Consider the following 27,538-nt stretch of genomic DNA (forward strand, 5'->3'; position numbering starts at 1 on the left):
AATATCAACAATTTAGCATTTTATCAATTCAATCACAACGAAGGGGAAACAAGTAGTAATTTCACTTGAAATGATTATGACAAGTCATGATATCACTGCTGTGTTTCAATGAACTCTCTCACAGAATCTTTCACATGAATGTCTTTCAGGGGTTAAAGGGTTGCCTGGCAGATGTTTGAATGCAGCCACCAGAGGGCACCGTTGTGACGCTTCCTCCCCTACTAGAACTAACTTCTAGCTGAGAACTGGGAGAGAGAGAGGGGCGGGGGGGGGGAGAAACCACGTGGAGGAACTTGTCTGGTCACGACAGCAGAGCAACAGTCAGTCTGAAGACGCTGGGTCCTCGAAGCCTCACGTGCAGTTCTGTCCTCGTGTCTCCGCACTGGAAAAGATGGAGACGCTTCATGTTATCATTTTTGCAAAGGTATGCACTGAGTAAAGACTCAGAAGCAGGGTTCAAAATTAGAACCCTCCATCAGCCAAATGCTGGTAAAATATGCAGTGTTTCCCCTAGGATCTGTTCCAGGGAGGAAGGGGGGGGGGCGTGGTGAATTGAACTTTTAACTTGTGTTGTCTTCCCTTTAACCTTGATAAAAACACTTTTTTTTCTGACATTTGTGACGCCTTTTTTTTTTAACAATTTGTTTTTGCTTTTTCCAACGTTTAAAAGTTTTTCATTTCTACGTCCAATATTTTCTGATAAAAAACAAAAATTTAAAACGGGCCAATGTGACCCGAAGTCAACACAAGGGTTAACTTGTGGTGTCCTCGGGTCAAATTTGACCCGTTTTCAAAGTTTCTGTATCAAAAATATGGGTTTCTTTCAACCAAATTGCCCCAAAATAACATGGAGAGTTCCATACACGAAACTGCTGTAATTATGCATCAACATACGTTCCTCTGATCTTAATTATTAGCTAAAGTAAATCAGAAGACAACACAAGGGTTAAGGCGAGGACCGAGAAGCAAAATTGCATGTATGTGTGAAAACAGATTTATATCTTTTTTTTGTGTGTGTGTGGAATATATAGCATAATTATATCATTTTGTCATTCTTTCAGAGGGGGCGGGGGGGGTAGGGGAAACACTGATACGCAAGTGGCTGGTAGCTTTGCTTCACTTGCCAGCCAAAAGAAACCTATTAACTATTGAGTGGCCAGTAACATTTGAACATTCACTAGCCATTTGGCTGGCGAATGAAAAAGTTGATTTTTGAACCCTGTTCAGAAGTGACAGATGAATACATGAGCTCCTGCGTCACCTGTGCGTCTTAGAATAAGATGGGTTTGCCAGCAGTTTTGTCCTGGACGTAGGAGGTGAAGCGCTTGAGGAACTTTGGGTACTCCCTCTTCGCCACGGCCCTGAGCACGGAGGCCGGAGCCCAGCCTCCGGGATTCACTGCACACAGACACAGGAGACACAGGACTTTACTCAGCAACAAGGTTTGAACACATCACAATCAGTCAAAAGGGTTTCCTATAGTTTTTCCTCATAGATATACAGTATACACATAGCTTGTGAGATGCGTCTCTGCCATCTTGGAACGGACATTTGACCCGTTGTGATCATAAAGACAGACCTTTGTGTGCTGCTTTTGGATGCTCATGCGAAAGAAATGCCAAACTAAGCAACATGGAATAACAATTCACATATTTAAATCTCACAAGAAGTTAATCCTCCTGTTAAGTAACATCAAGTTAAGTGACTGTCCTGATACTGAATTAAGCTAATGCTAGCTTGTTTAGGTATTTAGAAATGTATCAGTAAGATGTTTTAAATGTGTGTCATTTGCGTTGTTATTTAACCATCATTTGCTTTTAATGCTGGTCTCTAGACTTTATGGACTTATTTACACCGCCACCATGACACACACTCTCATAGAGCACCTTACCTGCGGCGTCTCATGCTTATACATCCCTTAGTACGTTCATGTGGATTGTTTTATTTTAGTATCTTTTCTTTTATTAATTTGTTATTTTATCCTGTTTATGATGTATGTGTATGTTGTGTGTGATGTCTTTATGCTACTGGGACCTTGAATTTCCCCTTGGGGATCAATAAAGTATCTATCCATAGTTTGTCCTTACAATTTCAATATCAAATACTATCAACAAAAAAATATACAAGACTTTTTGTAAATGTAAGACTTTCATATGCCCTTTTTCAGACACCCTGAGTTCATCAACTGAAGCCAGAAGAACAGACGGATACACACCATTGGCAACGTAGGTGATTTTACACAGGATGTTGTCTCTGCTGATCTCTTTATCTCCCTCTGGTGGGCTGACCAGGGTCTGACAGATCATGCCGATGTTGATTTTGGCACGGACACACTTGTTGGATGGCTGTGGGACGACAGGACGGGGAATTAAGGGAAAAAAGCAGCAGCAGCAGGATTCTCATTCAGAATCTCAACAGATTCCTCGCGTGGCGTCTGAAACCTCGACTGGATCTGAAAGGACTCGATGGCTCACCTGTGCGTCGTCGTGATCCACGGAGAAATTGCAGACCAGCCAGGTGTCCGGGTCGTTCTCGTTGTTGGCCATGATCTTTCTCATGGCGGACAGGTACAGCACGTCTCTCTGAGATGCAGGCCACACCCGCTGCAGCACACATTATTTATCATTTACCATTTGTTATCATTTTACATTCAACAGATCATATACCAGAGTTTCTGCACGTTTCATCTAGTCACATTTAAGACTTTTTAAGACCATTATGAATGAAATTTAAGACCTTTATCACAACATCAACTGCGCTAAATTCAGTTTTTTAAGCCAAGTATCGCTGAAATTGCACTTCACCATAGCTAAAGAATAAAATCAGTTTCATGTCTGTGGTACAATCTGAAAGAGACTTTCACAAATCACACGAAAGCTGATTGGCTGCAACATAAGTTACATGTTGGTCTCATTTGTCGTCGTAACAGCAAAATTATATTTGGACTAGCAGAAAAAGAAACTACATCACCACGGGATAATAAAAAAAGAGCATTAGAGGTAGCGTTGCATGGACATAGGAAAATTAAGACCTGTAAAATTATTTAAGACCTAGCCAATACCAATACATCAGCTAATTTAAGACTTTTTAAGGCCTACAATTTCTAAAAACCCAGCGGAAACCCTGATATACAATGACAACAAACGGATCCGTGTTTATTTAGTTTGTGATCTTCTAGCTCTTACCTTGTGCGTTTGATAAACGATGGCTGCGTTGTCCGACAGCGTCTCAACAACATTGAAGCTTTCAATAGTGGCTAAAAGAGGCAGAGAACATGGGAGCATTAAAATGTTTCATAATCATATTGTCAATCGTAAGAAATAGATTTAAAACTAGCATCGTTTCAGCGTGGGAAGACCTACTCTCCCAGTCGTTGCGGTAGGTCGTGTCCCAGAAGTAGTGGCAGATCTCGTGACCGGTCACGCCCTTTACTGAATGGGTGGCCTTCAGCGGGTCCAAAACAATCCCATTTTCTTCCACCTCTCTCCTGTACACCTGCACACACACACGGCAAATTTGAAGGTGGAGTGAAATCTAGGGCTGCAACTAACAGTTATTTTTAATTGTGGAAATCCATTGATTATTTTATATAAAAGATATTCAGTTTACTGTCACAGAAGAGTGAAGAAACTAGAAAGTATTCACATTTAAGAAGCTGGAATCAGGGCGCCCCGGATTGCTCAGTTGGTAGAGCGGGCGCCCATATATACACAGCGGGCCTGGGTTTGACCCCTACCTGCGGCCCTTTGCAGCGTCATTCCCCCCTCTCTCCCCTTTCATTTCTTCAGCTGTCCTGTCAATAAAGGCCTAAAAATGCCCAAAAATTATCTTAAAAAAGAAGAAGAAGCTGGAATCAAAGAATTTCTCAAACCGATTAATCGATTATCAAAATATTTGCCGATGATAATGTAATAGTTGACAACTAATCGATTAATCTTTGCAGCTCTAGTGAAATCATTTTATAATCATGTTTGATGTGTGTACATGTCGTAGGCTTTGATTTGGGTCTAATAAAACACTGTGGTTCAACAGTAAATTCCAGATACATGTTACTTTAAGGACTAATTCAATTTACCTGAAACTTAAATTATTTTATTTTTTTCCTAATTTAGTGTATGACTCAGCGAAAGTTTTACATATAGACAAACATGAATAAAAACCTCCTCATACCTTCATTTCTCCCTCCTCGACAACCAGCTGCCAGTTGGCGTCTCCGCCGACATCCTGCAGGGAGTAGGTCATGTGATTCTGCACCATCTCCTCCACCTATAACACAAGGCCAGGGACAGAAACACGATGCCAGTTCGGTTAATGACAACTTGAAAAGGCCCTCAGATATCAGCATGGCATGAACACCGCCTTACGCCGCCTTCACACTGGCACTTGAAATCAGCTCCGTAATACGCAATGCGCCCCCAGTGGACGTTGTACTACACCGTTGAAAGTGTCGGAAGCGAGTAGAAAAACAAATGGCGGAGAGACTAGAACGACTCATTCTCTCAGTGTCTGAATGTCCAATTCTCTACGACATATCGTTATGAAATCATTATTTATTTTATTAAAAGTTAAGAATTCAGATTTGTTTATCAGTACCATAACAATGCTAACTTCCGCTCGGATTGTCGGATAGGAACTGTTCTTTGCCTGTCGTATTAGTTAAACTTTTTTAACGCATCCGGATGACCAACGGACCCGATTTTTTTTTCGCACCGCACTCGTTTGCATCGGTTCGGCCCCATTCGCATGTGGTCTGCAAATCTCCATAGGAAATGAATGACTTCCGGTCGTTTCGCAGCCGTATCTACTGTGCCAATGTGAAGGCGGCCTTACAGGCTGACTACATCCACTTCCACTGTAATCAACGAAACTGGCTACGCCGTACACAAGAGCAGCGCGTAGTGGTACGTATGCACGGCGGAGATCCGCTCTACAAGCGTAAAAATAGGACAGTCTTGTATTTATATTTTTTAAGTGAGGTGTGTGCGGCCCTTTTACACAGAAATGGACCATAAAGTGTCTACCGATATACAGGAAACGACTTAATGACTGTCAGTGAGTGTATTGGCAGTTTTTGTTTTAAGAGTTTCTGTTTCCATTTCTTGTTTCCGTCACGTGTGTCCTCTGATAACAGCCGACAGTAAATTGTCGTTTTCACAGCGCTGTGCCGGCTCCAAAAAACTGAACAATCAATCCCGAAAGCAAAAGCTCTCCGTCTCGCCTGTGACTCACACAATCTTACGCCATGTGTGCGCAGCAGGTGTAGCCAGTTAAAAGATACATCTGCGAACGGTCCGCATACGTTACACGTTCAATGTAGCCAAAGCGTAAGAAGCAGCACATAATGATATACTGTATGTTCTACAGGGTCTAGTTTTTTTTGGGACTAAAACGGACCCAAATCGGGTGGCAAAAGGAAGACTGGAGGACACAAAGATTCCACGACCTGGTAGTGGGGCTGGGCAATAATTCAACGTGATCATTTATCCTCTTTCAATGGAATCATATCGTGATGAAATCATATATCGAGATATACAATTACGTTGTCTAAATTGATAACAAGCACGTACTAACTCAATTTTCTCAAAAAATCATTAAAGAATTGCAGATTTGTTTTAACATTGCACTGCTTTTGTGCATGCATGTAAACATAGTATGTAACTTTTTTTCTCTATATTTTCACTTTAAACTGTTGAACACATTATTGATGATTATCTAAAATCTCATTGTAAAATATTTAGTGAACGCGCCAACAATATCGTTGCAATATCGATGTGTTTGGTTAAAAATACTGTGATTTTCTCCATATCGCCCAGCCCTACCTGGTAGCACAATGTCTCTAAACAGTAACAGTTATTATTTCACACAGATATAAAGGGGAGCTCACGCTTCATGCTGCTACAGTGAGTTCCTGTGTGTTCATGATTCTTATAGCAGTTACTGGGGATTCAACAGTCATGCAAACATGGTGTTTAGTGTAGACGGGGGAAACACAGTGGAAGGGGGAATGGCTGAGCCTGGACAGTGAGTTACCTCTGCGCTGAATCTGTGGACGTCCCGAGGAGGGGCCCTGACTATCAGAACAGGGGAGCACTGACTATGAGGCTACAGGGACGAGTAGAGGGGATGATGGAGAGAGAAAAATGGAGGAGAGGAAGAGACAAAGTTACACAAAAGGATAAGATGTCAAACTGAAAAAAATGAGACTAATAAGGACCGTGAAGAAGTGGAGGAGGGACAGGTGGACTGATGAAAGTAGCTTGTAGGTGTGTACAGTTTTAGGGAGTAAAGGGCTGGACTACCTTGTCAGCGAATCTGTGCGTGCCGGTGCTGGAATAAACGTCTCCGGGAGGGACTGGGCTGGATCTCTGTATCCTCGTTTTCTCAGTGTGAGACTGGACACAAACAAAGCACAACATTTTGAAATTTAAAAAACGTGCAGAAATAATTATTTCACTGTTTTTTAGGGTTGTCAAAATGAACGCGATAATAACGAGTGAAGGCAAACTCCTTTCAACGCCACAGATTTCTTTGACGCGCGATTAACACACGCACGTTTTTCGAAGAAACAACTCACACATCCAAAAATTCTTCTGTGCAGGTGCGTTGGAAAATATAAACTAGGAGCAAAGGAAAAAAAATCCCGCACTCTGCTCTTGCTATAGCATCACCGTTTATTTACAAAAAACTCCCTCCGGACCTTCGTCTTTCCTTCTTTCTTTCGAACAAAAAAATAACAATAAAATAAAATATAAAAAACCCAATAAGTGCGTAGCAACAAACCAAAGAGAAAAGACAATATCTATAGAGTGTTACCAATAATATTTTTCAAACTGTCCGAAAAGGAGCGGGATGAAGCCGAAGCTTGTTATATTTCCCATCAAGAGCATTCATGTTGATAAAAGCATTAAAAACGTGAAAGATATCCCTTTTAAAGTACATTCAGAACAGATGGAAAAAAAATGGGAGATTAATTTGTGATCAATTGCGAATTCACATAAAAATAATTATGCGATTCATTGCGATTAAATATTTGAATGGATTGACGGCCCTACTATTTTTTAAATATACTACTACCTTCAAAGTATCTCATTGCTTTTATCCAACATCACCTTAGTGGTAAAAACACTGCATCTGATCTTTTGCTTACCTGTTCTTCTATTTTGTCGTGTCTGTCGAGAGCAGCTTCAACTGCATCGAAAAACTCATCCTCATTGATGAGGCTGTTTGGACCCTCCTGCCAATAAATAAGGGGAGAGGGAACGTTACTTCAAAAGTTCTATCGCAACACAAACTTAATGCTGCGTTACGGATGGCTTTTATACTTCACCTCATAATCTGGCCCTCCAAAGTGAGACTTTTTCTTCAACTCATTGAGGGCTGATTTATAGCCGTCCTCTATTCTTCGCCGCTTCTCCATCTCCTACACGAACAAAAAAACAGAATCATTAAACAGATCCTACACCAACTTTCTCTCCTGCATCTTTTTTTCTGTTGTTGTAGATGACTGCTTCTCTACTGGAGATAAACGAAGAAAAACAATCACTATTGTCTGACAAAAACTAAAAGTAACACAGGCTTTCTTCCAGGTAAGTAGATGAAACATGGCTAATTAGATCCAAATGTTACAAACCTTATCGACCCTCTTTTGCCAGCTGTCTTCTCTCTTCACCATGAGGTCGATGCAGTGGGACAGAGTGGCCAGGATCCCCGCCGTGGTGGCCTTGAATGTGATGGCCTCACCCTTAAAGTCTATGCCATTGATTCCCTTGGGGCTCAAGGACTGGAACACTGCACAAAAGAGGAGCATGGGACTAAAACAAATGCTAGTTGTAACAAACACCATATCTGTACGCAGTGTTGGGCAAGTTCCTAACCTAATATTCTCTTATTATTGTCATTTCAGTTAAGACCATTCCTTAAAAACTTAAGAAAATATATTAAATATCCATAAATATGGAAAAAAAAGGTGCTAAAAACACATTTCCTCAATCACCATTCTATGACAAAACATTTCTTGTTCAGCCAAAGTTAGAACAAGTAATGGTTATTTCAATTGAGACATGTTTGTGTTTTTTTTTACTGTGCTGTCTAGAGCTGCAAAGATGAATTGATTAGTTGTCAACTATTACATTTATTGTGGACTATTTGGATAATCGATTAATCGGTTTGAGTCATTCTCTTGTCAACAAAGTAGAAATTCTCTACTTCCAGATGGTTAAATGTGAATATTGTTCTAGCTTATTCTCTCCTCTGTGACAGTAAACTGAATATCTTTGAGTTGTGGACAAAATAAGACATTTGAGGACGTTGTCTTGGGCTTTGGGAAACACTGATCCACAATTTCCCCCATTTTCTGACATTTCTGAGACAGAACAACTTATCGGTTATTCGAGAAAATGATCGACAGATTAATCGACAATGAAAGTAATCGTTTGTTGCAGCCCTAGTGCCATCTTTATAAACAATATCTAATGCTGTTTTTCCAAACTTTAAGCTTGAAAGTCAATGCATATTTAGGGTTGAAATAGAAAAATACTTGAAGAAGTCTGCATTACTCACATTTTTCTTTGCTGCCGTTGTTGTTGTTGTGCAGAAAGTCTCCATCTGTCCGGGTGTTGGGGAAGTCATCTTCATCATCCTCCACGACTGGAAAAAGAGAAATTAAGTTTCAGAGAGGAGAAGCAGAGACAGGTAGCTGTCGTTTGTCGCAGGACACCTACTGAAAGCCAACCAGCGTTTCAGGGCAGGGTGGCGCCCTGTGGCCCATTCCCAACTGAAACTACAGCACAGCGCACCATCAGACTGACAGAAATCTGCTGTGCTGGAGAATACGACAATGGTCTGGTTTCATCTTTAGAATGGAGAGAGAGAGAGAGAGAGAGCGAGCAGAGAGAGGGAGGTGAGGAGAACAAAAGCAGGGCTTCATTCAATGTGGTCATCCACAGGCGCCCAGTGCAGGCTGCCATGAGCAAATGTTCAGCCAGCCGAGATGGGGTTAGGGTGAGGGGGCTTGTAGAATAACTGCTGCCTGAGTCACAACACACAGACCAGTGTATACATGATTCAGTGCAAGTGCACTCCAAATATTTTTTTTTACAATCTATACATGGAATATGCAAGCCAAAGATTCTCTTTGACATATCAGTGTCTTGCAACAAACAAGTTAGCCTTATCTTTTGTAATCAATTCTCTTTTTTTGGTTCCCAGAATTCACCTTTTTTTTTTTACTTAAATTCCTTCTTCTAAACTTCTTTTAACATAGCTTTGTGTCACACTGTACCATTCCAATATGTCCGCACATTGCTAGACGTAATGCAACAGCTACATGACAAAATAAACTAGGTTTCAACAAACTAATTATTTTCTTAATTCTATTTATCTAGTGGTTAATAATAATTGGTTTGTCTGTAAAATGCTTAAAAGTATTAAAAAAATATTATGATTTCTTGCATGTGCCATCTTTAAATAGTTTTATTGAAAGAAAAACATTTAGTTTACTCTCATATATGACAAAAAAGCATGAAATCTTCACTGTTTGGAATTTTAGCTTAAAAAAAACTAAAGACTGGAGCACTTATCCAAAATGATCAAAAGTCGCTTATTAATTTTCAATCAATCGACTAATCGACTAATCGTTTCAGCTCCCAAATAAAACTGGAATGATATTGGAAAGGTGCAGGAAAGTGGTATTTTCACAATAAAATAATCTTCACTTCTCGTCTAAAAGCACATAAATCAGATCCCCTACAGAGTAACAAAATCATTGGTTAAAAGTGTAGGTGCCTGTGGGTCTTACTTTTATCCCTCTGCAGCTCATCCTTAGACACGGCATCTGAACAGCTGTCAAAGTATTTCTGAAGCGTGTCCACCTGCCTGCACAAGATATCTCTGAAGGTCTCCATCTCTGCCAGCTTCTCTTTCAGGCTGTGACCCTTCTAAAAAAAACAATAGAGCATCAGTGAGAGAGTTGTTAGGCCTTTGTTTATATTTCTACGAACCACAAATCAACCATTCCAGTACATGTGGAAAAAACGCAGCTTGCAAAAAAGCTGCAAACAGCTTGTGTGTGTTTGCCTACAAATAACAGACAATTCCTCATGTTTGCAGATACAAAATGGAAGCCAATGGCTTCCTCAGCCAGGGTAAACATTACCCAGAAAACTGACCTTGAAGGAGGATGTGGAGGTGGCAGAGAAGCCGCTGGTGGCTGATGTGAGAGACAGCATGGAGCCATGTCTCCGCAGACTGGACTCGGAGCCATATCCAGAGTCAGCCTATATGGGGGGAAAAACAGACACAAGTTAGTAATCTTGTCACAAAGCAGCCTAACTCAATAACATACTAGGGGTGTAACGATATATCAATCTGAATCGATATATCGATTCAATCCTCAACGGTCCAATATTAGCGATACAAAGTGAAAATATCGATTCATATCGTCATCTTTAAGCTGCGCCTTAATTTTGAAAATTCCCACTTTATATTTATTCTTTTTATTATAAAGAGTAGTGTGTTTTTTATTTAAATGTCTGGAAGAGCTTAGTAATGAAATTGTCAAATTATATTTTAGTTGCTTATTGTAAACACTATAATATAAATGCTTGTGTTAATGGGCTTATGTATCGTCTCGTATCAGACTCAGGCCCCGGAATTGAATCAAAATTGCATATGTATATGGCAGACTTTGTGATATCAGTAAATATCGTATCGTTGTCCAAAGAATCACTATAATATACCGTGATAAAATGTGTGATTCACGCCCATTTAACATACATCATAGTTATTCATTTAGCTTAGCTGCCACAAATCAGCAGGGACTTGTAGAGGAAACCCAGTGACCCAAAACCAAAGCTTAACCACCACTAATCCTTCACTGAAACTGATCTAAGTAATCTCTGTTCTAGCTGCCCATCTGATCGGAAGTGTTCCATCGGTTCTGGTCATTTAAACATCACACCAACGTTTAATTAAAACATTAACAATGCTGTTCTCTTCCCTTAAAGTACACCATTCTAACGTTGTAAATCCCAAATGACCTATGTTTCTATTTTAAGTTACTTTTGTGTTACATCCAAATATGTACACAAGGTTGATATCCTATTAGAAACTAGAAAAAATAGCTTTCCAGAAAGCCTTATTAATATCCTGAATGTTGTAATGAACCATTTAAACAGGATATGGTTAGTTACCTCAACAGAAGCACAGCATGACAGATTCAGTGACCATGGCAACACAACTGAAACATCAACAGACTTCCTGGAAACCTGACTGGTTCCCCCTCTCTCCTCTTACATAACATCCTGGCCCTCAAAAAAGATGGCTGGTGACAGCAGAGAGGAGAGGTTCAACGGCACAGAGAGATACCGGCGGAAAGGAGAAACAGAGATGTGTTTCCCTTTAAGAGACACTTCCAATTACAACCACCAGGGGGCATGAAATGTCAATGCACGTGACTGGCAGTTGTAAGAGGCTGGGGTTACTGTCGGTCAACGGCCTTTAGTAACTGTCTGCATTCACATAAGATTTCAGTCAGTGCTGTTTGCCCTTTAGCCAATATACTGCCGCTCTACTGACTTCATCAGCACATCTCAACTGTTTGCATGAGGGCTGTTTAATCTGTTTGATAAGAACATTAAGATTAAGATTCTTTGTTTAAAATATATAAAGTATTTAACTATTATTATGTAACTATGGGTGTGATATGTGACAAGTATGTCAAAGCGTTATGATTGTATTGAGTTTTTGTAAATTATTTAACTACTAAGGGGTAGGATAAAATAGGTTTGAACTTCAACCTATTTCTTTTTGTGCATGTAAATTAAGAAAATATGCTAATGAAATTAATTTTTTTTTCTTCTCTTTTTTTAACCTTTTTTTCTGTTTTGTTCGATGTGTTTTCAACAGCTGCTGTTGTCTTTTTTCATATTGAATGTTACATGCTCAAAATGAATAAATGAATACAATGCAAAAGAAGAAAAAACAAGCAAGCAGAGGTTTTTGTTGCAGCTACATCATTCGATAAAATCAGAAAATATGAAATAAAAAATGAGTAAAAAGTAACATTTATCAGCAGCTGGGTCTCCTGTCAACAATCTCAGCTGTGTGTATGGTAATTCTTACATGCATGCTTCGCATGTTCTTAAAATGCACGCAGCATGGCAAACACTGAGTAGCTGTATGAGTGTTTATGTGTCGGGTGATTAAAGCTCGAGTGCACTCACACTCCTGACTAGTGACATAAATCCTGGTGCTTATGAAAAGCTGCCCTGAGCAGAAACAGACTTATCCAGGTCACAAAGCTGTTTCAGTGATAAAAATAAAACAATAAAACGAGTGTAGAAGACCTTACATTACTGGAATTTATGCCATGTGGCTTGTCAGTGCACATTGAAAAATAAACAACAAGCACAGTTTACTTTAACAGAAAGTATCCTAGAAACAAGTGTTGCTTTTAGATTTCACTCTCTAACTAAGAAGCCTGAACTGTTTGCTGTTTATGTGTTGTGTCTCCTTGGAGACGCTGGGCTGCTGAGTGCTGGGAGTAATGTGGGTTCGAGAATGAAGCGGGGGCTTCTAGGAAGAAGTTTTCAGCGGTGACTCATAGTGGGTGTGATAGTGGGTGTGTGTGTGTGTGTGTGTGTGTGTGTGTGTGTGTGTGTGTGTGTGCGTGCGTGCATGAGTCACGGTGGTTCTTCGGTACTGGGATGAGTGAGTGAGGAGGGAACAGGGGGAGATTTCCCAAACTAAGGACTATAACTGAGCATGCATGTGTTTTGGCAGACAGGCTGAAGGTGTGGTGACTGCCTACTCCTCATCTATGTCAGACAGATTTGCAACTATTGCTCCACTCTGGATTATGTCTGCCTTAGATTAAGACTTTCAAACATACACATCAGTATAACAAAACTTTTTGTTGATGTTGTGCTGTCATTTTTCTCTTTCCTCTATGGCTAGGATGAAAAAAAATACCATAAACACTCATGGGATCCTTTACATTAACAATGCAAAACATAATTTACATATTTGATGGTTGGTTGCTGTGTATATACGACCATAAACAGATTGTAGGTATTCTCGTTGTCTCCGTTGCAACCTGCTTTTTTGTCCTTCACACTGACTGAATTAAATGGGCACTGCTACGTTTGCTCTCCCTGCAATACAAGGCTTTTCACAAAGCACTTAAAAGGTTGAACTTGCATTTCAGCCCTGTGTAAATTCACATTGTACTGACATCAACTCTTAAATCCCTAGACTCAGTCTATCGCTCCCCCTTGAGATTTATAACCAGTAATGTCTATGGTACACATTGTATTTTATATGACAGGGTTGGATGGTCTTCTCTCCAAGAAAAACGTTCTACACTGATATCTCCTCCTAGCTCTTTTTTTGGAAAACTGCCATCTTACCTTACAGATCTACTTTTGTCATTCAGAGCGACATTATCAGACTCGCTCTGCTGACTGGCTTTTACTTCATGTTCCACGAGCTCGCTCTGAACTTGGAAAAACGGCTTTTAGTTTCAGTGCGCCTGACTCGTGGAACAAAATACAACACTTTCTTAAAATCAACTCACTTGTGCCTTTTTGGACATTTTAGGAAACTGATTTTGGACCTCTAAACTTCTACTTGTAATTGCTTTACATAGTTGTATTTCTTTTGCATCCTGGTTGTCCTGATCGGTTTATCAAATTGTTTTTCCATAGTTCCAAAGTTTCAGTGTCTTTCTCTGTTCTTATGATGCTGTTGTTGTCTTTGTTTTCTGACTCAATGTCATTGCAAATGAGGGCTGCCCCTCAATGATCTTTCGAGTATAAATTATGATTGAATGAATGATTGAATGATATTTTAGGCAAACAACAAAGCAAGAAAGCCGTGACCATGAGTCCAGGGCTAACGGACTCTCCTCCAGGGCAGGTTAACCTAAACTTTTCCGGGCTGTCCCCAGAAAATCTTTAAAAACAGGGTTATCTGTTGACTGTGTGTTTCACACAGCTTTCTCAGTAAGTCCTCTAACCCGTTTCAGGGTTACCCATGTGTCAAATGTCTGTGTATATAAAGGGATTATCTTAACTCTGAGGCAACTGTTTGTCGAAGGTTAAGATAACTTTTAGCTAAGCGGGCCTTTTGTTACAAGCCTTTACATGAGTCATGCACCAATCGTTAACCATCTAGGATAAAACTATTTCACACAGTAAGAATTTGATGGACTAAATAAACACAAGTTAACACAAAGCACTCGGTCCTACGTCCTATAGACTTGCCAACAAACGCACCAGTGGTGAAGGGATGAATATTGCTCCCTGGATTCCTCCCTTCTCTCTCCTTCCCTCTCTGATACTCTGATAGAAACACACACACGCATACAATAAACACACATTCACAAATCCAACCTTGTATTAAATGACTCTTATTTGTTGCAAATATGACAAGGATTTGGTTTCTTTTGATGCCAGCAGTTTGTTGTCTGCCGTGTTAGCGTGACGCGTGACTTACCCTGTGCAGCTCAATGGAGTCGATCCACTGGTGTCTGTGCTCTGGGTCTTGTGCTCTCAAGTACCACACACTGTCGTTTACACTTATGTCCAGCCGGCACTCGTCAAACTCGTGAGGCTAAAAAAAGGAAGAAGGACACAGAACAAAAAGTCAGATTAGACAGTGTTAGGGATGTAACGATACACTCGACTCCTAATTCAATACGATTCACGAATTTGAGTTCACAACACGATTTTTGCACGTTTGTTTTTATTTTTTTAACAGTGTCAGCTGCAGACAAATGACTGAAAAATATCCCTTTATTTATATAAACAACAGATGTGTTCTCGTATCAAAAGTGCAACTGAAATTGTATTTTATCTTTAAAAAATAAAGGAAAAACTTATTTGAGTTTTAAAACAAATCCCACTTCAAAATAAATAAATAAATAAATAGAAGAAAAAAAAACACAGGCTCTTTAAAAATTGCATCGCAATTCATTTTTTAAATCTCAACTGGTTGTAATCTTTACACATTTATATATCGATTTTTAACCGATTCACGAGGCATCGTTACGTCCCTAGTCAGTGTGCAATGAAAGTATACCGCTGCTGATCATTTTAATATCATTATCAGATCCTCTCTCGACATCTGATAGAAGCAGAGAGAGGATCAGATACTGAAGGATTCTGTGAAATGAGGCCAGTTATAGGAACCCAGCTGGCTTGATATATGTGATAATGCTGTCATGTTCTTTTCATAGCAAGAGGAAACATAAATATCTTTCCTGCTCAGGAAGAGCAGAGGGAGAGGAATATGTGAGAGATGGCGATCCATGTAAATTGCTATTAAATTGACACTGAAATAGCAAACTGTTTAACCCTCTCCTGTGCGCTACATGGTAGGCGACAATCTGTTCCTGAGATGGCTTTAACAACTAGAAACATGGCAATCCACCAGTCACAGTGATGGGAGTAAATATCTATATATTTCACAGAGATAGAAGATGAGGAGTGTACTAGAGGCACAGCAGCCTCCATTTTCAGACACTGTCCTGTAGGAGAAGTGGCAGACAACTGGCCTTTTAAGGCAACTTGCAGGATGGAGCATATTCTTAATAGCCCTCCAATGTGCTGTCAGCGCTGTGAAACTGCTGCGCCAGCATGGCGAGCAACCAGGGATTGTATGTGTGTGTGTTGGGGGAGGGTGGCGGTATGGTGGTGACAGCAATGGTATTTACCTGTGTAGTATTTACGAAATGCATCCGGCCTTCTGAAAGGACACCTCCTCTACAGTGAGTCTGGATGCTAAATCACTCTCAAGGTCTAATCCCAATAAAAGAAGAGGCTGATATATGATTGAGAGTCTGGCTTGTCCGAGCGTAGTTGAGGACGCCGCTTGAAAAAGACAAAGAACTGGAAAAGACTGAATGAGCAGGAATGCCAGAGACTGCAGCTTAGACTGTAAGCAAAAGAAAGAAACCGCATCGGAGAAGAGACCTCTGCATTCCTCTGTTGGCCACAAGTCAATAATCACATCTGGGATGTTTTAGTAAATCTGAAAGGCACAATAAATGCAATCATTAATCTGTGGAGGGCCAAGAGTCTGCAATATTGCAAGAACGACTACAGCTGCTGATTTCACTGATAAGCACTTTCAGAGAGAAATAATTAGTGATTGAAATTAACAACTGTAGTGTTTGTTAAATTAATGCATTTATCGATTATTTGGGTTAGCGAATCAATATACTATTATAAATGTATTTTATATAATTATACTTTATGGATTAATCCTGTCTACCAACTCTATTTAAACTATGCAAGATTAACACTGCTTAAAACATTTATTTTCACATAGACAAGCTATAATAAAACAGGCAAAACTACTGCAAGCTCGCATTCTATTATCACCCAGAGAATGCAAGTTCCCAGAGCCAGCCTGAGCCCAAACCGAAGATTGTATTACTTCAGTGAGTTGGCAGAGTATTAAATGGCCCACTATGGTGTCTTAAAAGAGATTTCATTGGAGGAGTGCGACTTGGCTGTGTTGCCCGACACCTGGACGGCACTGAGGCCAAGACCAGATGCTCCGTGTCAATAATGCACAATATGAGGCTGAACGCTGGAAGCTTGCCCAAGCAGATGCTCATTTCAAAAGTTACCAGCAGCACGTGCATAAGATCCAACACCAGCGGCATAGACCGACAAAAAGAGGAAGCACAAGTGAGGAAGGAAACAAATGTGTTGCCTCCTTAACCCTCCCATTTATTAGCAAGTCAAAAAGATCAACAGACAACTTCAACAGCCTTCTTCTCTTCTAAAACACAAAGACTTTTTCTGCTGAAAAAACCCCCCCAAAAAGAACAAAAATATTACAAGCAGAAAGGAAAATAAAAAAACCTGACCACAAAAGAAGTAACTCCTATGACTATACTACACTAAACCCATGTGAAATTACAGAGAACGCTGGAGTGTTCCACACAATTTGCAAGTGTTTGGTTGGCTAGTAGATGGGATTTTAGTGTCATTTGGTTGCTAGGAAAATGAGAAAATGGATTCCTCTTGATCCCTTCTGGACTATGGGGTCATGGGTATACTGACTGGAAGCCATGGTTGGGGAATGAAATCCTGCACTGGGTCAGAGAAGGTTACTGGGATCCAAGGCTACAGTAAATAACAATCCATCACTGGAAGGTCATTTTAGCACATTACCAGATGACATGAAATGCTGAAAAGGCTGAGGCCTGGGCTCTATGTGAAAGGAAAGCAGACACAAAAAAAGACAGTGTGCAGTGTTTGGTTTGGTTTGTGAGTCTTGTCTACTTGTGCATGCGTGTGGTTGATGAATGAACAACCAGAGAAACACAAGGTGATGATGTAGAACAAAGTCAATGTGAAGAGCTGGAGAATTTCTGTTGTCTAGTCAGCGCATGCTGGAATACCTTCCAACAAGCCAGACAAGCAGGTATAAAGAAATGGATGGATGAGTATTGCAGCGTTTTGCAGCAAAGCACTTTGGATCCCAGGACAAATCCATATTTCGATTATCTTGCTCGGTTAAAAGGACAAAATCAAATAAGGAATAAATCAAAAAGGAAATACATCTTTGCCATACCTTGAAAGCTTTTGTATAATGTTACTTAATACATTTTTAAACCTATCCAGGACAACAAGTAGACCGTGAAGAAGCCCAGTGTGTGTGTGTGTGTGTAACAAAATAACCACAACACAAAAATGAAAGTCGTGCCCACTAAGATACCAAAGCAGACACACACAGCAGTTTTTGTTAATTCAGGGGATTGTGTGATCGTCCTTGTTTATTGTTGATGGCGAGGAGCCTCTGCCAGCAACTATTTCCATGAGCTGTCAAATACCTCCCTTTTTTTTTGGGCCCAGCAGTAGCTCAACCCTAAACCTATCACACATTCAGATAATCAGTGCCGAGGTCTTTGATACTAGGGACTCATATTTCTGTGTCATCTTTGCTTTGGATAGTTTTCAATCGTATGGTTTTATAAGGGAGAGCATGATGGGGAGAGAACCGGAAAGGAAGGGGAGAAACAAATTTTATGAAATAATTTACAGCTAAAGATATCAAGTTGTTTTTCCGCCTGTACCGCAGCGTAACAAGTACTATAAATGCCAAAACCGAATGATGAGGCAGCTTTATACTGTCTCTATTTTCTTCAAACACAAACTTCCTACTCGGCTTCAAAAAGACTGCCCTTCTGTCCTCTCCCTTCCAAACCATTTTGGGCTGGTGTGTACGTGTTTGCAGTCACAGTCTCCAGAACTGAAGGATGGGAGCTCCCTTCAAACAAAAAAAAAAAAAAAGCTTGTGATTTTCAATACCTAAAAAAAAACATAGGTAGGATTGAAACCAACGCAAACACTGAGAAACCCTAGCTACACCAGACCTAACTGGATTTCTTTACTCATTTGTGCAAATTTAAACATCATAATTATGCTCTCTTCAGAGGAGATTCAGACAAATATAGTATGTTGTTCTTTCATCATTATTACTGAGGCCTGTTGCCAGGAACATCTTTCTGTGGATTTAGGACACCAAAACGGGATCCAATGGCCCCCTTGTGCAGGAAACACTGACTCACCAAGTGGTCAGAGTGAAAGGCAAGGAACAGGAAGGCTAAAAAAACAAGGTTGATAACGACACGCGCGCACGCACCCACACACACACCTACAGACTTGGACATGTGGTTCTTGACCCTCCTCATGACCCCTTATGTAGAGGAAATCCCAAGTCACGAGGAAGTCTCATTTCCTAGTTGAAGAAACTTTGCAATTTCCACCACGCCTGACGTCATTCCCAACGGTCTATTCAATCTCCAATTGACCTTAAGTCATTTGCTTTCCCTATCCCTCTGTGACAGATATGGAGAGGAAAAAAAGCCCAATTGTTGCATCCAGAGCCCCTGCCTTGAAGAACTAACAACAATCCAGCACTAAGCTACTATACGTTCAGTCTGCACTACTCACTATTCCAGTGAGAGAGGGAATTACAAGTAGGCCAGTGTGCTCTTAATAACTTACCATGAATCTAAAAATGGAAATGGTGGTTAGCAGCCTTTGAAGGAAGTGTTGTGAAGAGACACATTGGCACCAACAAACAACCTTACAATCACATGTACCTGCAACTTGGAATAGCATGACAAGATAGTCCATGTCAACACAGAGTTGAATGGTTTTCATGTTTGTCACTGAATGTACAGAACACAGGGAGATGAACTATTAGCAATAGCCGATGTATTTTAAAGTGAACTAGTTAACATTTCTATTTAATCCCGTCCAGGATAACGTTGACTAACTGGATAACTGGACACCAGATATGTTGGTTTTAAGTTACACTGGATGGTATCTAATTCAGTGTCCTGAAGTTTCCGAGTAATGAAGGTGGCTGTGAACACAAAAAGAGGGTGCTTGTTGTGACCTAACTGTACCATTGTGTAACGAACAGTGTATAATGCAATCCAATCATGCAGCTCTTCAATATATCCTCCCTTTTAGTCAAGAATGGGTCAAACAGATGTTTAGGTCTGATGAAACTTGAGGCAGTAGCTTAAAGTATATTTGATTGCATTTTATTGTAAGCTGTTTTTATGGCTAATTTATTGTGTTGCATCTTGCATCCCTTATTTAATAGCTCCTTGCTTCTCGGTTGAACCGGAAAGTTGTTCTGGCACTCCTTCGTGAAGGCCATCTCAAAGCCCTTAGTCCTGCCACGAGGACAGAGGATAAAGGATTGAGGAGGGATCTCTGAAGAGCCATGAGCGAGGATACAAGAGAGCAGCCTTTCTGGAAGCCGTGCAGCTGAAAGCCGTTGCTAACTTCGCCCACACAGCTGACGAATTCACATGACGCTTCAGAGGAAAGGACGTCTCGTCCCTCTATAAACACATTTCCTCGTTTCCTCTCTCCTCCTATGATGTCCTCCGTCTCTCCCATGCTTCCTCGGTGGGACGGACTAAGACGCGTGGAAGGGAAGCAAGTGGAGGAACCGGGGATGGTATGGAGTAGGTGTGGTTTTAGCCTGATTGACAGGATCAGACTGACATATGCACATATGCGGGGTGTGGTGCTTGACTCAATTAAGCCCAACAAGCTGCACCTGCAGCTTGTTTAATCAATTAAACCCAGCAAGCTGCAGGCAGACACACTGTAAGAAACCAGATGAAGACAAAAGCTGCTCTTGTTTTCCCACACACCACAACTATGTACCTTTTTTTAAAACTGAACAACTACACTCAGAGCGGGCTGGAGGACACAGCTGAGAGACACTGGAGCGAGCAGGCCGGTTCGGAGCGCAGACGAGAAGTGGCTGGGTGAGTCCCAAACACAGCACAACCCCTATTAGACGTAGGGGAGAGCCACAAGTTAAACTCATTCTCAAGTTAAATGCAGCATGCAGGGATAGGAGAGTTGATTCATGTTATCTGCTAAGCTAGCCTTCAGTATGTGTGTCCTTGGTAGTACGAGCCTAGGTTGGTTTAGCAACAATAGCACCAATCTTGGGTTTTTTATACTGTGTCAATCTGCTCTTTTGAGAAATGCCTCCGGGCATTTTCTGTGGTTGTTCTGCAATGAACATATCTCACCTTCAGGTCTGCCCAGGTTTCTCAACATTAGTTCCCTAACTGAAATCTGTGAATGACTCAGTGCAACTTAAACCACAGACTACCCTCTCAACACTAGAGCTGCAATGATCAATCGACAATCTATTAGTCGATCAACAGATAATTAATCACAAACTATTTTGATAACCATTGGTAATTTGCAGCTTCTTAAAATGTGAGAATGTAATGCTTCTCTGTGTCATATGATAGTAAATTGCATACCTTTTGGGGTTTGGACTGTTGATTGGACAAAACAAGACATTTGACATATTAAAACGGGCATTTCTCACTATTTTCTGACAGGTTATGGACAAAACAATTGAGAAAATGATCAGAAGATTACTCAATAATGGAAATAATAATTAGTTTTGGCCCTAATGCATACAGTATGACGACAAGTCTTCTGTGGAAGCTTATATTCTTTATTCAGAATTCATATTTTTTTTTTATTCCCATGGTATCAGCAGCCTCTGATCCAAGCTCCTAACTCTGAGCCAACTTGAAACAGAGTATGAAGCCTCTATGAAGGTAGATATTCCTTATTCTTAACAAATACTAAATACACTTGGATACATCAATGTCTTATGTCTGATAACATACTATACCATGGTGCATCTGTGTCTGAGAGTTAATATGAAAGCCATGAGGGGAAATGAAATGAAGGGGGAAAAAACATAAATACTGGCGAAGAAAAAAACCTTTTGTTCAAAACATTTTTTTTTCCTTTTTCGCATGACTGTCAGGTCACCAGCTATAACTCTTTGTTATTTACACCCCAGAGTTTTGAGGCATTTTCCATTGGAATGAGAAATGACTAGAGTAGAGTGCCACATGGAGGTTATTATTTACGTAAGCTGGGAATGGATGAAGCTGAACAAATAGCAGCAACGCCTGCTTTATGCCGCCTGGGAATAGCAACTTATTCATTTCCCTCGTTACTGTTTAGAGAGAGACTCATATGGAGCTTCAGTCAATGAGTGACCCTGAGTTCCCACTGAAACATAATGCAAGGTTCAACAGTGTGAACACAATCACTGTTGACACATTGGGATTTATTTTCTCTGTGTTTAGCAGTGTGGTAGCCCCTTTTGGATCTCTGAGACAGTATATTATTAAAAGTCTGATAGGCTTGGGAGTCTCTGCTTCAATATACTGTAAGCTACTGTTACCGCTGCTCCAATTTCTTGGCCTATCCTATGCAGTGAGTGACACAGCATTACTATGACGGTTATAGCATGTTGTTGTGAAACTAGAACTGTCACCTGACAGGCCAGTTTCACTCAAACATAACTTGGGACATAATCAGGAGTTCTCTGTAAAACAATAATTTCGCCTAGAGTTGAAGAACAAGTTTTTGAGAAATCCAGGGTAAAGTTCTTAATCTGATTTAGAATTGCCGACAATAAGTCAAGGGTTAGGCCTGCACATGGATCCCTTCATGGATTTAATAGAATCATATGGTGGATGCCTAACATCTGAATCACATTTTGTATAGTATATACTAAACTTCTCTAAACTATATGAGAGGCTAAGGGAGAAGGAGAGGGAGGTGGGTAGAACGCCCCAAAGAAGCAGAATCAGTGTGTGCGCCTCATGTGATCAGCTTATCCCATTCATGTTGATTTGGATGGTATATTACAGCGTTAGAATACCTTGACTTTGTGTTAATAAAATGGAAACTGAAAAACATACTTTGGTCAGATAAAAGTGAAGCAGCATTTTATATTTCTTGCTCCTGCTAAAAGTTCTTCTGAGTTGTTTCCACAATCAAGCCAAACCAAATGCAATGAGCAACACACAACTAAAACTTATTTTTTTATTAGAAGTGAATGATTTTTGCTGCATCACATTGTGACACAACGTTGCGATTGCTTGACATTTAAACAAAGCATGCAATGTGGGAAAAAGTGTGGCCAAAGGTAAAATTTGATGAAAAATGCAGTTGCAGTTCTTCCTCCAGCCTTCATCTACTTTTTTGATTACATCATTAGCAACAACAAACTGTCCAAGCATTTAGGCAGATAAAATAGTTTGTGTAGGCACTGCCAATCAAGATAGATCGACCAGTGAGTTCATCAGCTGATGGCAAAAGATATTCTTTAGTTATGTAATGATTGAATCTTAGTTCCCCAAATTGCTGACCTGATTATTTAAAGGTTTACAAAGCTATGTCAACTTTGAATAGCAAAATAATTGAGTCAGATTACACAAATTTGCCCGTCCATATTACAGCTAGTCAACCAATAGAAGGAAAAGGTCAAGCCTCCATGACACCTGGTTGTTTGGATTTTTTCTGAAGGGAAGGTCGGACTAGAACACCGTCTTCAGAATATCAGCTGAAGCTGTAGGTGAAGTGACACAGAAGGGTAGTTTGTGGCTACCTTTGCAATTTAAATAACAGAGTATCCTCCCAGGTCTTGATTAGCAGTGGATGGGTGTCACAGTAAATTTGGCTGTTTGGTGGCTTAATAGCGAGAGTGATGGTTCCTATTTCTTGGAAAATGTAGCCCTCTTACACAAACAGCGTACATTCTTGCAAGACATTTCAAAGGGCCAATATTGCACAACGAAAACAGCAATCAAGAACGCAGAGCTTTTGTCAAATACGCTCTACTGCTTGCAGTAAAAAGATTGTGTCATATTGAAGCACAGTCAACAGAAAGGAGGAGCGCTGCTTTGTAGTAAAGAAAGTCATTAGTACTCACAGTAATAACAGCTTTGCTAAGGCAGAGGGAACCGCGACAGCCATACTCCGTCTCATCCTGAGACTTGTAGTAGCTCAGTGTGTTGTTTTTCAGGACCACCCAACGGTCCTGCCATCCATGGATGTAATTTGTCCACTGAAAAATAAAGCGCTTTAATTAATATCTTTTGTATGCTGAGGGTCAAGAGAAATAAAAAAACATTTCTACAATGTAATGGAATATTATGTCTTTGCAATAAATACCACCTTCCTTTAAAATAAATACCACTTTCCAGTTGTTGTTGTTGTTGTTGTTGAGACTACTACTTTGGTTCTTTGGACGTTTATTCAAATGGTTAAGAGGCTGCACTTTGTGGTGATGTTGTATTGAAAGGTTTCCTGTCTTCATTAAAGGACTGTTTATTTGAAAGTTTCCATTTTACTGGCAACTCAGTGTACATTACAAACGTAAAAACTACAGTATGTGTATGTTTGCACTGATGTGAGTTGGCTCACATGTGGGATTTAATGGCCTCATTAATCCTCACAAGATTTATGACGTGTAAAGGGCTTAGTATGATTGAAGAGGTGAGCTTTTCTGAATGCAGATCGGCTTAATCTCACAATATGCTTGGCTAGCGGGTCAGCATGCAATCTGTTTAGACACAGTGACATGAATACCACGTTAGCTTGTGACAGCTTAACTAATTAAAACTGTTCAAAACAAAGTGAGCAGAAGCATTTGGCCAAAAAGGTTACCAAGACTTTGTCTAGCCGGAGATTTAACTCTGTTTACTGAAGAAAACAGAATAGATCAACAATAGCTTTTTTTTTTTTTTTTAACACAGTGCGCACAGTGCAAACATAGTTGACTTGTACCAGCATCCTAGCAAAGGTTTTCCTGCACTGTTGTCAACGCAATATTTACAGGATCACTGATCATTTTCCCTTAACACTAACACCCTTTGCTGTATCCACATTATCATAGTAGACATGGCAAAGGAATATGCAGAGGGCCTGCTTTAACCTTTTTGAAATGAGCCGTTCAGTAGTCGATTACAAAATCAGCACAACGACTTTTAATCTTTTCGATAGGGAAACGTTAATGTCTGCACATGTAACGGTACACTAGGCCAAAGAATAGCTGCACTACTTAATTATACTGGTAACAGAACTGTGCAAACATTTCTATGCAACTGAACACCTAAAGGTTTAACATTAATATACAGGTAATCTCACATGTATAAACCTGGAATGAGCTATGCACTTTTAGCTCCACTCATTACCACAGTAAATGAGGGATCTATGAGCTAATGTAGCTAGCTGCTGCATTACATACCCCGCTGCTCATTTTCAATGGGGGGGGGGCTTTTGCTTCAGTGGGGATTACCGGTCTATTCCTGAGCGGCGAATTTTATACAGTGGTGTATTTGCCGTGCAAGACAGAGCTAATCTTTCGGTCCAAAACAAACATAAGTTGATTGCACAGTTGTTGTTGTTGTTGTTGTTGTTGTTGTTCTTCTCCCTTTTGATTCCCCAAATTGTTATTAAAATAAAGCTGTCAACTCCTGAATAGCAAAATAACTGAGTCATATTACACGAATTAGCACCTCCATATAACAGTTAATTCATCCCTTTTAGTATGGCTCATCCCTCAGTCACGTCTATTCCATTCATAAGCAATGCTGCGCATTATTTGTTGTGGTGGAAATATACCCACTGTGATTATTATGTGTTTGCAACCCAAATGCCTTAACGCCACAACACCTGGCTGTTTGGCTTTTTCCTGAATTAGGACTTGGCAGTGACATTGACCGAGCTAACTCGGAGGAAATCGAGTTTGGCCAAAAACATGACTTACCTTACTAAGGACTCCGCTCAAGTCGACGACGCCGACAAGATGTCCAGACTCATCTCTGGGCTCTACATCTTCCTCGGAACCGGACGAGTTCCAGCTCTGATTGTCTGACATTTCCTCAACGCTATTTGGCTTTTAAAGTATACAAATTATATCAACTTGGTATTTGACGCTCAGGTGTATTACATTTACGCTCACGGGACCTGAGTGAGAAGCAATTTAAGCAGCAACAGTTCACCGAATCATGTTGTTATTACTGACTAGTAACGTTACCTCTGAGTGCACAAGGAGTTAACCCAAATAGCTGAAGGCTGGACAGGATCGATAACGTTAGCTACTAAGCGTTAGCTCCTACCGCGTAAATACACGTTGGTTAGCTAGCTAGCTAAATAAATCGGCACATATTCTGTGGTTAAATTGTCCAGGTAAACGTTCTAATCCTGTAACGTTACTGGCTGTAACGTTACCTTCCGTCCCCAGAAGTAGCAAAAAAAGGATGAAATGCAGATAAACGCGCTCCGGCAAGCTTCAGCAGTCACAATGTAATCCGTCGCTGACTTTTCAGAGAAACGCAGTGGCCGTGGCAGCGGTTTTTGTTCCCCTCTGTACACTGATGACAGCTCTCCAGTTCAACGCCATGTTTCAACTGACGTCTGGAGGTTCTTCTCGGTGGCTGAACCGTGAGCGCGTGTTGCAACTTGTGTGGTGCGCAGGGGCGCTGGCTCGGGTGACGTCACCAAATCCACTCCTTTTGGAAGCAGGCTCCGCCCCCTGTTTATACCACTGAAAATAGACTGAGGAGGAGTACCTGGATATAGACTGGGGCTTCAAGGAAATAGACTAAGAGCACAAGAAAATACACTGAGGAGTACAACAGTGTGATGCTCCAGATTCACTATTCCTTCCCTCTCTTCAATTGTTATTGACTTCTCTTTTTATTGCACTATAATCATCTCAACATAGACAATAATTTTCTCTTTTTATTGCACTATTTGCACATAACACTGTACATTTCATATTTTATTTATTATTACTGTATATTTGTTTTTATTATATATGTTAAAAGTCTGGATAATAAATGTTGTTTGTATATGTTGTTTGTATACCTGGAGTGGTAACAAAAATAATTTCCCCCTGGGATTATTAAAGTATTTCTGATTGATTCTGATTGTATATTTCTTGTAAATTTGTAAACTCTATTGTATTGTTATACTGTATACTTAACAGTATTTTTTTTTATATATTTCTTACTGTCCTTTCTGTTTTTATTAGGGCCCGAGCGCTGACAGCGCTTGAGAGGCTTAACATATTCAAAAACTCACCAAAATTGGCGGTCGCATCAAGCCTGGTGAAAATGTACGTATTTTAAGGGTTTCGGGAACAGGCGCACAAAAATGGCTCACTAGCGCCCCATACAAAGTTAAAAAAAAAATTGAGCCCCTGCAGTACGTTTAACGTAGACTCACGAAACTTGGTACACATATGTAGCATGTCAAGACTTACAAAAAACCTCTGATGCCATACCCTAAACCCAACAGGAAGTCCGCCATTTTTTAATTGAAAGTTCGAAATTAGTGCGATTTTGGCCATTTCCACATCTCATACTTTAACGAACTCCTCCTAGAGATTTCAGCCGATCAACTTCAAATTTGGTCTGTGCCATCTTAAGACATTAAAGATGAAAAGTTATTAAGAGAAAAACTTTTTGTCATAGAGCATGGCCGTGGCAGGGCGGCCATTTTTTGCGTTTCACCATCGAAACAGAAAGTGGGTGTAACTTGATTGTACATTGCCCAATTGGCTCAAAACCTTTCATGATTCATAAGACTCTAACTCTGAGGACATTAACTGGACAAAATTGACTCAAAGTCATAGCGCCCCCTAGTGGCAACAGGAAGTAGGTCTAAAAGTCAAGGTGCTATACTTTAATGAACTCCGCCTAGAGATTTCATCCGATGGACTTCAAATCTGGTCTGTACCATCTCAACACCTTAAAGATGAAAAGTTATTAAAAGAAAAACTTTTCGTCAAACAGTGTGGGCGTGGCGTGGTGGCCATTTTGAGTGTTTAGCGTAGATGAGAAAGTGGCTGTCTCTACAGTGTACATTGTCATATCTGCTTGAAATTTCACACAATCAACAAGAGTCCAGGCCTGAGGACATATACAGGCCAATATTGACTTTTGATCATAGCGCCCCCCGCTGGCAACAGGAAATCAGCCTTATATGACAAACATCATTCGATTTACATGAAACTTATGTGGTCTACATGTGATACTGAGCCGCCCCTATACTTTAACCACGCCCACTTAATCAGGCCACGCCCCGTTTCATAACATCTGAAACATTTAAGGTAGAGTCTTGTGTGAGGTATCAATGAATTCAGCAGAGACTTC

At 40.3% G+C, this 27,538-nt stretch overlaps 1 protein-coding gene across 7 annotated transcripts; it reads right to left on the bottom strand.

Annotated features, from left to right (window-relative positions):
• LOC116063009 (ceramide transfer protein-like) lies at positions 1 to 25,837 on the bottom strand. 7 transcript variants are annotated; one of them, XM_035991886.1, is made up of 19 exons: positions 25,147 to 25,837; positions 23,308 to 23,442; positions 14,494 to 14,610; positions 14,274 to 14,339; positions 10,167 to 10,274; positions 9,797 to 9,935; positions 8,560 to 8,646; positions 7,631 to 7,788; positions 7,328 to 7,420; positions 7,148 to 7,234; positions 6,300 to 6,392; positions 6,031 to 6,102; positions 4,171 to 4,266; positions 3,363 to 3,495; positions 3,186 to 3,256; positions 2,475 to 2,603; positions 2,216 to 2,345; positions 1,272 to 1,398; positions 1 to 384 (listed from the first exon to the last, which is right to left on the bottom strand). In XM_035991886.1, coding segments are annotated over exons 1-19 (1,953 nt in total). In that variant the 5' UTR covers positions 25,258 to 25,837; the 3' UTR covers positions 1 to 383. The 7 variants fall into 7 exon arrangements, with proteins under 7 accessions (XP_035847779.1, XP_031173697.1, XP_031173698.1 ...); XM_031317837.2 differs by having other exon boundaries at positions 1 to 382; positions 1,262 to 1,398; XM_031317838.2 differs by lacking the exon at positions 14,274 to 14,339.
• Between the last annotated feature and the right edge of the window lie 1,701 nt (positions 25,838 to 27,538).

Source organism: Sander lucioperca, chromosome 14, assembly GCF_008315115.2.
Source record: "Sander lucioperca isolate FBNREF2018 chromosome 14, SLUC_FBN_1.2, whole genome shotgun sequence".
Taxonomy (NCBI): domain Eukaryota; kingdom Metazoa; phylum Chordata; class Actinopteri; order Perciformes; family Percidae; genus Sander; species Sander lucioperca.

Excerpts from the sequence above, each read along its gene's own strand:
- LOC116063009 (XM_035991886.1), bottom strand. The coding sequence starts at position 25,257 with ATGTCAGACAATCAGAGCTGGAACTCGTCCGGTTCCGAGGAAGATGTA. Across the intron at positions 10,275-14,273 it reads TATTCATCCCTTCACCACTG|GCTGACTCTGGATATGGCTC; the intron begins GTGCGTTTGTTG and ends CCCCCCATATAG. Across the intron at positions 4,267-6,030 it reads TCCACAGATTCAGCGCAGAG|GTGGAGGAGATGGTGCAGAA; the intron begins GTAACTCACTGT and ends CTTGTGTTATAG.